The 11,381-nt window shown below is 37.8% G+C and overlaps 1 protein-coding gene across 3 annotated transcripts; it reads right to left on the reverse strand.

Annotated features, from left to right (window-relative positions):
• Positions 1-3,057: 3,057 nt before the first annotated feature.
• Positions 3,058-11,151, reverse strand: LOC104087530 (filament-like plant protein 4). 3 transcript variants are annotated; one of them, XM_009592038.4, is made up of 7 exons: positions 10,936-11,151; positions 9,676-9,780; positions 8,991-9,122; positions 8,254-8,482; positions 5,718-8,160; positions 4,951-4,996; positions 3,058-3,950 (listed from the first exon to the last, which is right to left on the reverse strand). In XM_009592038.4, the coding sequence occupies exons 3-7, from the start codon at positions 9,114-9,116 to the stop codon at positions 3,510-3,512; spliced, it is 3,285 nt and encodes a 1,094-aa protein (XP_009590333.1). In that variant the 5' UTR covers positions 9,117-9,122; positions 9,676-9,780; positions 10,936-11,151; the 3' UTR covers positions 3,058-3,509. The 3 variants fall into 3 exon arrangements, with proteins under 3 accessions (XP_009590333.1, XP_009590331.1, XP_009590332.1); XM_009592036.4 differs by lacking the exon at positions 9,676-9,780; XM_009592037.4 differs by lacking the exons at positions 9,676-9,780; positions 10,936-11,151 and adding an exon at positions 9,817-10,108.
• Between the last annotated feature and the right edge of the window lie 230 nt (positions 11,152-11,381).

Below are 11,381 nucleotides of genomic sequence, written 5' to 3' on the forward strand. Positions count from 1 at the left end.
GAGAACCAGGTTCCTTAGCAGTAGATACTTTTTTCACAAAAATTTCTTTTTCTGTTGAGACTGAAACCTTGCTTTGGAAAAATCTTTGAAATGGCTAATGTTACCACAGAGGGTGCAAAGCCAGTTATAAGGCACAGTAACATACTAGCTATGTGGGTTGTAGGGAGCCTTTTCTTTTTGGAACCCAATTTCTTGCATGTTCCCCCATCACTTTTATACATGGAAGTGATTGTGTCAGAGAAGCAGGTCCACTTCAGAGATTTATCTAGGTCATTTTTGACCCTGCTTAGATCTTCTTGAAGTTGTCTACTTCTTTCAAGTTCAGCACAAAGACTCAATTTTTCCTTTTTAAGTTCATTTTCAAGCTTAAGGTGCGCCTCACTCGCCACTTCCTTTCCTTTTGAGGAATTCATGCAATTTTCCATTGAAGTTTTTATAGAATTATTATCCTTTCTTAACTCCTGTACTGTCTCCTTCATATCCATAACTACTACCAGCAAGTCATCTCTCTCATGTTCTATCTCTCCAATTTTCTCAGTTAGAACATCTTTTTCTTTCTTTAAATCCTCTATTGTTTCTTTCAAATCAACAACTACGACCGGTAAATCATCTCTCCCATGTTCTATCTCTCCTATTTCCTCAGTTCAAGCATTTTTATCATTAATGAGATTGTGGTAAGTATTAATTAAGACATTAGCTAAAGATACCACCTTCTGTTAAGAATAAGACTTCAAATTTCTTTGAACGTCTAGAAAGTTTACCTCATCGACATCATCATCTTCATCGTCATCATATTTTGCCATCATGGCAAATATGGAGTCGTATCCTTCTGCTTCTCTTTCAACGGATATCTTGGAGGTGTCACCTTATTCATCATCACCCTCAGATTCACTAGAGAAATCTCCCCATGCAGTAAGAGCTTGTTTCACAAGATTATCAGCGGCATCTCTTCTCTTGAATTTCCTGTCAGGGACCGGGTTCCTCTTAGCCGTCTTATATGTGTTGTGCTTGTAATGGTCCTTCTTGTGGAGAGGAAAATCTTTGATGAAATGTCTTGGCTTCCCGCATTTGTGACAACAATCACAGCCTTTTGTGTTTCTGCAAGAGCTGCCCTTTTTAGGAATATCTCCAATTCTACGAACCATTTTCTGAAATCTCCGTGTAAGATAGGCCATGTCAGCATCATCACCACTTGAGTAACTATTGTCTGCTTTGAGAATCAGGTTCTTCTCTTTTTTGGGTTCTCTTCTTTCATGATCCTTCTTCTTCTTCATTTCGTAAGTCTTCAGATTTCCAACGAGTTCGTCAATCGTCAGCTTTTGCAGATCTTTTGCTTCTGTGATAACATTGAATTTGCTCTCCCAGGAACCAGGTAACACACTGAGTATTTTTTTGACCAATTTGTTCCTTGGGATAATCTCACCTAGATAATGAAGCTCATTGATTATGGAAGTAAAGCGAGTGTGCATGTCCTGAATGGACTCATCCTCCTTCATCTTGAAGAGTTCATACTCAGTAGTGAGCATGTCGATTTTTGACTGGTTGACTTGAGTGGTACCTTCATGTGCAGTTTGGAGAGCCTCCCAGATCTCCTTGGCAGATTGACAAGCTGGGATTCAGTTGTACTCGTCTGGTCCAATACCATAGACGAGGATCTTCTTTGTTCCGAAGTTTTTCTCGATGGCTTTACGATCGGCATCAATATACTCCTTCCTTGTTTTTGGGACTGTGACTGTTGTCTCGCCAATGGTCTTCATAGGGAGGAAGGGTCCATCACAGATGACATCCCAAAGCTTTGAATCTTCAGCCATGATAAAATCATGCATTCTTGTCTTTCACCAGCCATAGTATTGTCCATTGAATCTTGGTGGTCTGTAGGTTCATTGACCTTCTTCAAAATTTAGTGGAGCAACCATGTAGATCCTTTCTAGGTGTTAGCCTTATAAAAAGAACCTGCTCTGATACCAATTGATGTAAACTAAGAGTCCACCAAACTGTACAGAGAACCTGGTTCTCTATCAGTTCCCACAGAACACACAATAGTAAGTAAATAACACAACAATATTTACGTAAAAAATTCCGAGCTCACGGGATTAAAAACACGACATACACTCGTAGGATTTCAACTTCACTAAACCGAGCAACTTTAGAATACAACCTATTGTAACCTAGGAATTAAATTTTTAATCTCTCACCTGCTTATAATAACTATATTGCAAGCCTCTTTGTAATAACTCTATTACAAAGCTAACCACTTTGACTAACTCTAGTCAAACACAAACACAAGGTTTATGGTTTACAAAAGTGTCATACGAAATGCTTCTAAATAAGCTGAGTAGGAGTTACAAGTGAATAACATGAACAAAGACACAACAATACTAAGGACACACGATGTATTCAATGCTGGGATCTGGTCCTTCGTTATGTTACTATTTTGTTCTTCAATGCCTTGGAGTGAATGAAGGCGACTGCACACTTGAGAGTCAAATATGTTTTAGGGTTTGCAAGTGTGTTTGATCCCTTGCCTCATGTTTGTAATATATAAGTGATGTCATCAAAGATGATGCAAGGGAGTGTCCGGTACATAGCATGCTTCAACAGTGTTGCTGCACTGTTGCGTGTGCAGTGCAGCAGCTTTAACAACTATAAGAGTTGACTTGCACTGTGACCGGAGGAACTGATATCGATTTGTTCCCTCTGTTGTTCCCTTAACCGATTTCATTGGAACTTATGCCAGATATTTAATTTGTTGTTCTGAGCACGGAGAGGCTTTGTATCAGTTCTCATATGAAGTTTGTTAAATCATCAAAACAAAAAGGCACATAACTTATCACTAAAAAATTTACTTTCCATCAAATTTCTGACACTATTTAGTAATCCTAAACTGGAAAATAATTTACAACAATTCAGAGAAATAGTTTGCTCCTTTTAAGGACTCGTCATTTTTTCTGGTAACCGGGTGGATATTACTATATATTTACCTCTGCTACATGGCTATCACTCAAAACACCTTTGTGTGTGTGGTGGGGGGGATGCCATTTCAATAGAATCTTGCAGTCAAACAAACAATTCTTGTACATAACATGCCATTAACAAGTTCTACAAATCATATACATCATGTCATACAAAAATTATTTTTACAGTAATCACAAAGCATCCTCATACAATGAAAAATGGCTTTTTGGTCATGTAATCTGGAGGAACAGGAGGAACGTTCCCGGACATTTAAGTACTTCAACTACACGAGATAAAGAATAACAATTCTCAGCAATCCAGAGAATGGATTTTCTTGTAGGCGTCTAACCTCAACTAGCCAACATTTCTAGCGAAACCACTCACTGCAGGATATCCCAACAGCTCAAGTATCTTGAAATTCCGGGAATGGAAAGTCTGGCGTGTGAAGTTACAAAGGAGCAAGTTGAGAAGGTCTATAATGGCTTCATTCTTTCTGGACTTTATTTATTGGTTTGTCAAATGAACGTGCCAAGCAAGCCTGCAAGATGCAGGAGCTAATTGCTAATCTTTCCCTTCGAAGAAAAGAATCTGCTGAATCCACGAGATTGCTTTTCAGGTGTTGGGCCCCCAGATGAAGATGAGGAGCTTGACTTAGTAGGCCGGTGTTTTGGATGCTTTGAGCTGATTGGTGATTTCAATGGATTGTTTACTTCAGAGTCTGAAGGACTATACAGGGCATTGTATAGATCCATGGGGGATTCAGAATTTGTCTTCACAGAAGTGGCAGTATCCAACTCATCCATATCAGTATCATGCAAGTTCATACCACTTGTAGTCGGTTCTTCACTCAGACTCTGCCTCTTTGGACTTCTCTCAATCCATGGAGACCCCATCGTGTCTGTCTGAGGACGCAAAGCTCTCAACTGCTTACCAAGAAGAAATATGGTTTCTTGGCACTCTGCAAGCTTCTCGGCTGCTGCTGATAACTCTTTCTCCTGGAGGAAAAAAACAGACCATCATCTTCACATATCGACTATAAGGTGAAAATAGTACAACTTCAAATGAGAAACTCGCATATACAATGAGTTGAAGGAAAAGCATAGACAAGAAAGAATCATAAAGGCCAACTTTTTGTATTAAAGCAAACTGAACAAAGATTCAATTCAAAAACAGGGCAACTTGAAGATTTACATTGTGAATAATGCTATCAGTGGACAACTATTTTGTAGTCCAAATTCTAGTTTCCTCAGTAAAGTATGACAATGGAGGGGCGAGAAAGATAAGACTCTGGCTAGCAGCTGAAATTAGGATATATTAGATTGTGTTTTATTGGAAGCTTCCACAAAATCAGGAGTATAACTAAGAATCCAAAGATGTTAAGGCTGATCTCTTGCAAAAATGTCATATCGTAATAGTTCCTAAAAGGTTTCCATTAAAACATCAGCAGCAGTTTTCGCAACACGATGAAAATATTAGATCATAATTTCTACGTACGATGTTCCCAGAAATCTGAAGAGTATGCAAATCAGGAAACATGGGATCCAAATTATGTCCATTAGTAAGGTAATAGCCAATCACTGTTCACACAAAAAATACAAAAAAGAAAATGTTGAAAAACTTTATATTTATTACCTTAAATTTAACATAAATAAAATTTTGTAATTTAATGAACAGATCTATTATTCAGATACCTTCTTTGCCATGATAATGGTTACATCAGTAACAATCATGTACTATAACTAGTATAATTTTGCAATGTGAGTCACTTAAATGTTATAATGTCTAACAATTTGGTGTATAGATATTGAGGCTTATTAATATCACCATATGTTATACTTAACATTAGTTTCTTTCAGAAAATTGTTTATGCTCTGAAATTTTAAATGCCCACTCAAAAAAAAAAGATTCAATTTAGCTTAATCCCAAATTTATTACAGAAACAATATGTTGTAAAATGAAGTGAACTCAAAGAGAAACCATATGCAAGACAGTTACCTGGTTGGTCTTGGCAACAATGTCAGCGGCTGGACAGCTCTCAATCCTGGCTCGAATAGCAAACATAATTCAATAAAGTCGAAGTGATAATCATACACAAAGTGAAGCTAACATTGAACTTTCGATGTATATGTATTGGCAACCATAACCTAAACATACAGAAAACTTTGAGTGGAAATCAGGAAAACAAATCCTATAGGATGGTTTTTAATGTAATCAAAGTAAAATAAAACTTTTATGGGTGATTGATTACAATTTTCATACAATGATTATGCCTCAAAACCTGGATTAATTGGACAATGATATTTGGATTCAGGAAACAGCACATTCAGCAAATGGACCAATAAGTAGTGGCTAGTTAGGTGATCCAGTCCTACATTCTACAGATAGCCAGCAATAGACCAAGGAAAAGCAGAATCACAGTCAGGAGAAAAATAACGAGGTAGAAATTTACAACTAACCATTCTCTGCCAAATGAACACTTACTGATAGTTGGATGTCTCATGATGTTATGTTCTTTTTCCCTTTTCCTTTTAGTGTCCATGTATGAGGTGCAATTGAAAGTTTACATATGCATGATAAATTTCAAAGAGTGTGTCCAGGTATTAAAGAATAGTCTGATCAGGCTCCTATCATAATAAAACTAATGCATCGGAGAAGATGGCATAAATCAGAAACTTCAACCTTAACCATCAATATGAAATCAGAAAGTCCAAATTTTTAATTCCAGGCACAATGCGGGGGGGGGGGGGGGACCCACTACTAACCTTTGGAATTGTTCTTCAAGATCCTGGCATCTAGCTAAAGCTTCGTGGTGACTCTTTTTTTCCTCTTGAAGCTCATTAACAAGACATTCTATTTTTGCCTGAAGAAGGTTTACTTCAGTTTGCAACTCCTCCGTACGAGTTTCAAGTGATCTGTATGATTCTACCATACATTTGAGCTGAGTTTCAGCCAGACTATTCGACTTTTGAGCAGATATCAATTGTGACTTCACCTCTGCCAGAAGCTGCTCTGTTTCAGCCAATTGGGATTTTGTGCTTTCCAGGTTCTCTGTACATTTAGTTAGATCAAGAGCCATGTTATTCTTCTCAAGTTTCAATTGTTCAAACTCTTCCAATGAGCACTTCCACGAAGTGTTTGTTGACTCTGAAGTTGGAACAAGTCTCCCTTCATGAGGAATGTCAGGATCTGAAGAAGAATCAGAGAAACGAGCACAATTGTTTGAATATCCCCCTCCTGAGTGCTGAAGACCTTTATTTTCTGGTAAAGCAACCTTGTCTATGCAATCAGAAGTACTCATTTCTGTTTCAGAAGTTTTGTATCCCAGGATATTGAAGTGTAATTCACTTGCGTTACGCAGCACCTGAGAGAGGTCAAGAACAAAATTCACCAAATTCAACCTGCTGCTTACAACCTCAACGTAGGTGGCAGAGAACTCATCCAACTTTTCATTAATTCGAGTTCCATCTGGAGATGCTCCATCGACAGCCTCTGCTTCTTTGCCCAGAAATATTACAAAGTCATGAATCTGAGACATAGCATCTGCTAATTCTTTACTAATACCTTGAACAGTCCCATTGCATGATTTACTATCTTGAGAGACATGAATGTCCTTTTCTACATTTGCCCTAGGGTCATCAAGAGAGAGCTGAGATTCACTTGCAGTCTCAGAACTGACTGTAGTCTTGACAATGCTCCTCGCCGATTGGGGACGGATAGAATCATGCACCTCCTGCACAATCTGTCTTAAATCCTCTTGAAGTTTTTGCATGTCAGCCTCCTTAGACAGAGACTCCAATACAATTGAAATTCTTGATTGGAGCTTCATGAGAGGGGATGGCTCTGAAGCAGGCTTATAGCTAGGAGCTGAAGCTTCCTCACTGGAATATGCTTGATGTTCAGATGGATCTGTCTCATTATGATTTTTCAGTTGAGAATCATTGCCTGCGGTGACATGAACTAATGTATCAATATTTGCAATTTCACATCTTGCATTGCTTGTATCTGGACTTGAAACAGCTCCATTCATGTCATTAGACAGATTTGCTAATTTCTCCATCTCTAAAAAGTCATCCATTAGCTCCATGTGACTTACACATTCAGATTTATGCGGACTATCAAAGGTCCTTTCCTTCTTAATATGCGAGAGCTCAGACAATAATGTTGTAGCCCAAGACCCCGCACAACTTACATTATCGTCGTTTCCATCTTCCGACATAGAATTCAAGCTTGGAGGAAGGCTTGCATTTTGACTAAAGGCACCCTCTGTAGGCATTCGAACTGTGGACTTTGGAGGACTTCTATGTTCACCATTTGCACGCACTTGTGCTTCCAAACTTTGAAGCTTGTTGGCAGTCTGTGTGCACATACTCCTAGAGGCTTGTAATTCACTGTTTTGCTTTGCCAAAGCTTCTTTCAACATCTTTGTTTCCTCCTCCATTGCAAAAAGGCGTTCTGTTAACAGCTCGTTCTCTTTATGGTACTTCTGTATAGTATCAAATGAAAAATCTGGCAAGCTGTATTGTGGACTAGAAGGCTTCGCTGGAAACTTCTTTAACCGACTTTCTCCATAATCCCGGCCTAAACCCTCTACTTCAAGCTTCATCTGGGCCATGGCTGCAGGCCCGGGCAACTTCTTCCGGACAAGACCACGTAGTCTCTGACACTCTGCTTCCAGCTTAGCGATTTTCTTTACTCCCTCTAGGTGTTGTTTGTTTGCAACTTCTGCAGACCGTACACTCATGTTTTTCTCCTCATTACGAATTTCTTGCTCTTTTGCTGCAATATGGAGTTCATATTTGAGAGAATTTATTTCTTTTTCACATGATTCAACATTGCTCTTCAACAATTCTATCTCTGCTTCAGCTTGGGCTTTTTCTTCACTAATTTTAACGAGCATATTAGAACGCTCCTGCAAAGACCTTGAAAGTGCTGAATTTTCAGCTGCAGACCTGAGTAATTCTTGGTCCAAGTTAGCTATCTTTGCTTCAAGCTCGTGCTTTATCTTGTCAAATTGTTTGGTTTTGTTGAGAACGACATCATGCAGTTTCTGTTCATGTTCTTCTTTCAAGTTTCGTATCTGCCGCATGCACTCTTTCAGTGCACCATCCAAATGCGATGCGCGGTCTTCAGCAGTAAGCTTCAAAAGAGTGACAGATTCCAGGTGATTTTTCAGTGTTGAAGCTTCTGCCTCAGCTTTTTCCCAACCTGTATAAAGAAATTTACCAATAATGGAATTTGAGGATACTTTGCTTAAAAACTTAAAGCAAGAACAGAGTAAGTCGATAAGGAACATCCAACCTGAAACAGCTTCTTCAGCAACCTTCGCATGTTGTTTCACTAAGTTCTCCTTATTAGTCATTTCTGACTGTGCTGCAGACAACTTATCATTCAATTCCGTTATTTCATCTTCTAAGGTATTCACTTGTTCCTCAAAGGACTTCACTTGATCCTCCAGTCCAGTCAAATGCGAATATGACTCAACAGAGATTTGGACATATTTTGGTTTCTTATGGTTATCCTGTTTGCTCTGTAATAAACAAGATAACTCAGAAATGATGCAATGGACCAAGTTAAGCTTTATGAACAAATAGTTATTGCAATTCTAATTGATGTATCATTATGAAAACCTATTTACAAAAATTACTCGTTTTCTCAGCACCAAGCAGATGGCAATGTAGAGAAGAATTCCCAAATTTTCAAAATTAATAAAACTTAATATTAGTTAAAGGAAAGCATAGGACTAAACATTATATCGAGTTCTTTGCTATAATCAGCAAAAAGTAACCAACGAATATTATTGAAGTCCTCTCATCAAATGTTCGCAAATAGTTAAAATATGGAACATATTTGTGCATTCACCAGTAGCCACCTGGATATAGAATAAGGGTTTAAGACTATACAATCTAATAGCTATTATGATCACAAAGGATGGGAAGAAAAGGGACTTTCATGATCAAAGGAGCTAGAAGAGAAATGAACATGTGTGTGGTGTGTGTGTATCGTCTCCATATTTATATCAATATCAACTAACACACCTGATCACCCTGAGACTCGGTTGAATCTGAAGGATCAGAGGCTAAGGCTAATGCAACAGCTGCAGCTTTCTCAACTGCTGCCTTATCTGATGATTTCTTCTTCCAGGGCCAACTCCGACGATCCATTGAAGACTGTATGCAGAAAGAAGTTGTGAGCAAATTTCAGTTAAAGAATTAGATAAGAAAAGAGAAGAAGACAGTCAGAACTTATAAACTCAAAATGCTGCAAAAATGCCTAATAACTGAAACTGCCTCGGTTACATTAAACCAGAGAGTAACTGGTGGCAGATTTTATACGAAATGCTTCAGCAGTGGTAAAAACATGGACATTGCACATGTACCACATAAATTTCAATGACCAGGAATTCCGAGTTTCCTGAACAACAAACGATATTTTGCGAAAACCGCCCTCCTAATTGATTGAGTAAAATAAGGAACATTCAGGATGATATCACCAACTCTAGCTCAGAGACACATTAGAAACCTAAAGTTTACAAATACCGGGCAAATTTCAGGTTAACTTCATAGAGGAACTCTATTCACTAAGATGGAAAATTCCTTCCTGCGCCCCTAACAAAATTGTTAAATACCAGTGCAGCAGGCAATATTAAAAAAGAGACCGGAAAAATTAAACACGAAGAAAGTAACTGAGAAATGGCACTGGAGTGCAGGACTAGTATACCACCTCAAAAAGAATACAGCTCCAGTGCACTTTAGGTGCAGATAAAATCAGAGCAGAGGGCGAAAGAGCGATTGTGAGTGATTAACCAAGTCCTTTACAAGCAAATGACTGAAAGAGAATACACATAATATGAGAATCTGCCACCTGAGATATCCAAAACAGCTCAAATCCTAGAGCTTCAAGGACAACTGACTCTGAGGATCAAAGTGAGACATTAATGGAAATTTTTCACATCAGAGGATGAGGGAATGTATTCCACAGCAAAGGCAATTATACTGCACAAAGCTACCCCAGACAATATAAAGTAGCCCAAGGGGTAGATAAAGACAACGATGGACCACCAGAAACAATAGAAACTAACATGAATATCACATTATCTTATTCTAACAAGATTACTCCCAAATTAAGAATAAATATAACCAAAATCAGTCTTCTCATCATCTGCATTGTTAAAGCATAATACGCACCTACTTCTTTATAACGTTTTGGCTGTTTCTTAAATTAAGTAATCACATTTATTTAGTGAATAAAATAAAGATGAAGCTTCAATAATTTTAACAAAATGAATCAGACAAAGAGGTGAAAAGCTCTTTGAACAAAAATAAATCATCATATTAAAGGAAATTTCATATCAGTCAGTCAATCAATAAAACCTCAATTCAGAACTAGTCAAGCTCCATCTTATGAATCCGACCATTTCGGTCAAAATTCACTTTGTTAGTTCTATTTTTCCAAATCATCCCCTCCACCTCAAACAAAAGGGACGCATTGCACAACAGTCAAATATCTCTCCGTTATTGCACCAAAAAAAAAAAAAAGCACACAACAAAGCCTCAATCCCAAACTAGCGGGAATCAGCTATACGAATTCTCAATATTCATTTTGCTCCATTTGAACCATAAAGAAAAAGTAGAAACAAAATTATATGCATATATCAAAGCTCGAAAATATTCGGCAATCAAATGCAGAGATGGAAAAATTACTATGAGTTTTGAATCAGAGAATTCTGTATTGGAATTCAAGTAATGAGGAAATGGTTCAGGCACCGACAGGGAATTGAAGGAGAGAAAGAAAGAGGCAGAGGACAACTTCACCAAAAAGAAGAGAATCAAATAGGAACAAAACAAGTGCACTGCTTTCGCAACACAAAAAACAAAAGCAAAAATGATAACAAAATGGTGACATTAAAGCCTTCAACGACGCCATCACAGTTGAAAGTAAAATTAATGGAAAATTATCAGAATTCCATGAAAACATACGTACCAACAACAATGCAGCTTCTGTAACACTGAACAAGAAATAGATAGAGAATTTTGCTCTGTTGTAATTCAGCTAGGAAAATATAGGATCTAGAAAGTTCTAAACTCAGTTTTAGAAAGAGAAATTCAGTCTTAGAAAGAAAAAGTGAGTGGCCGGAGAAAGAAAGTGGAGACGGAGGAATTGGTGACAGAGTGAGAGCGTGGGGGGGGGGGGGGGAGGAGAAGAAAGAGGGAGACCAGAATGAATGGGATTTAAAATTATTCGATTTAGGTGTCACTTATAAGGCAAGATATTAGAGAGTTCCAAAACATCTGCTTTCCGTTTTTTTTTTTTTCCAAAATTAAATTAAACAAAGACATAAATTCAACTTTTACTATGCTATCATGTAATTGTTCATATAAATCTGAATTATTTACCCTAAAGAAATGATAGTAAGTAGTTTGCTACTA

This window comes from Nicotiana tomentosiformis, chromosome 8, assembly GCF_000390325.3.
Source record: "Nicotiana tomentosiformis chromosome 8, ASM39032v3, whole genome shotgun sequence".
In the NCBI taxonomy this organism is placed as follows: domain Eukaryota; kingdom Viridiplantae; phylum Streptophyta; class Magnoliopsida; order Solanales; family Solanaceae; genus Nicotiana; species Nicotiana tomentosiformis.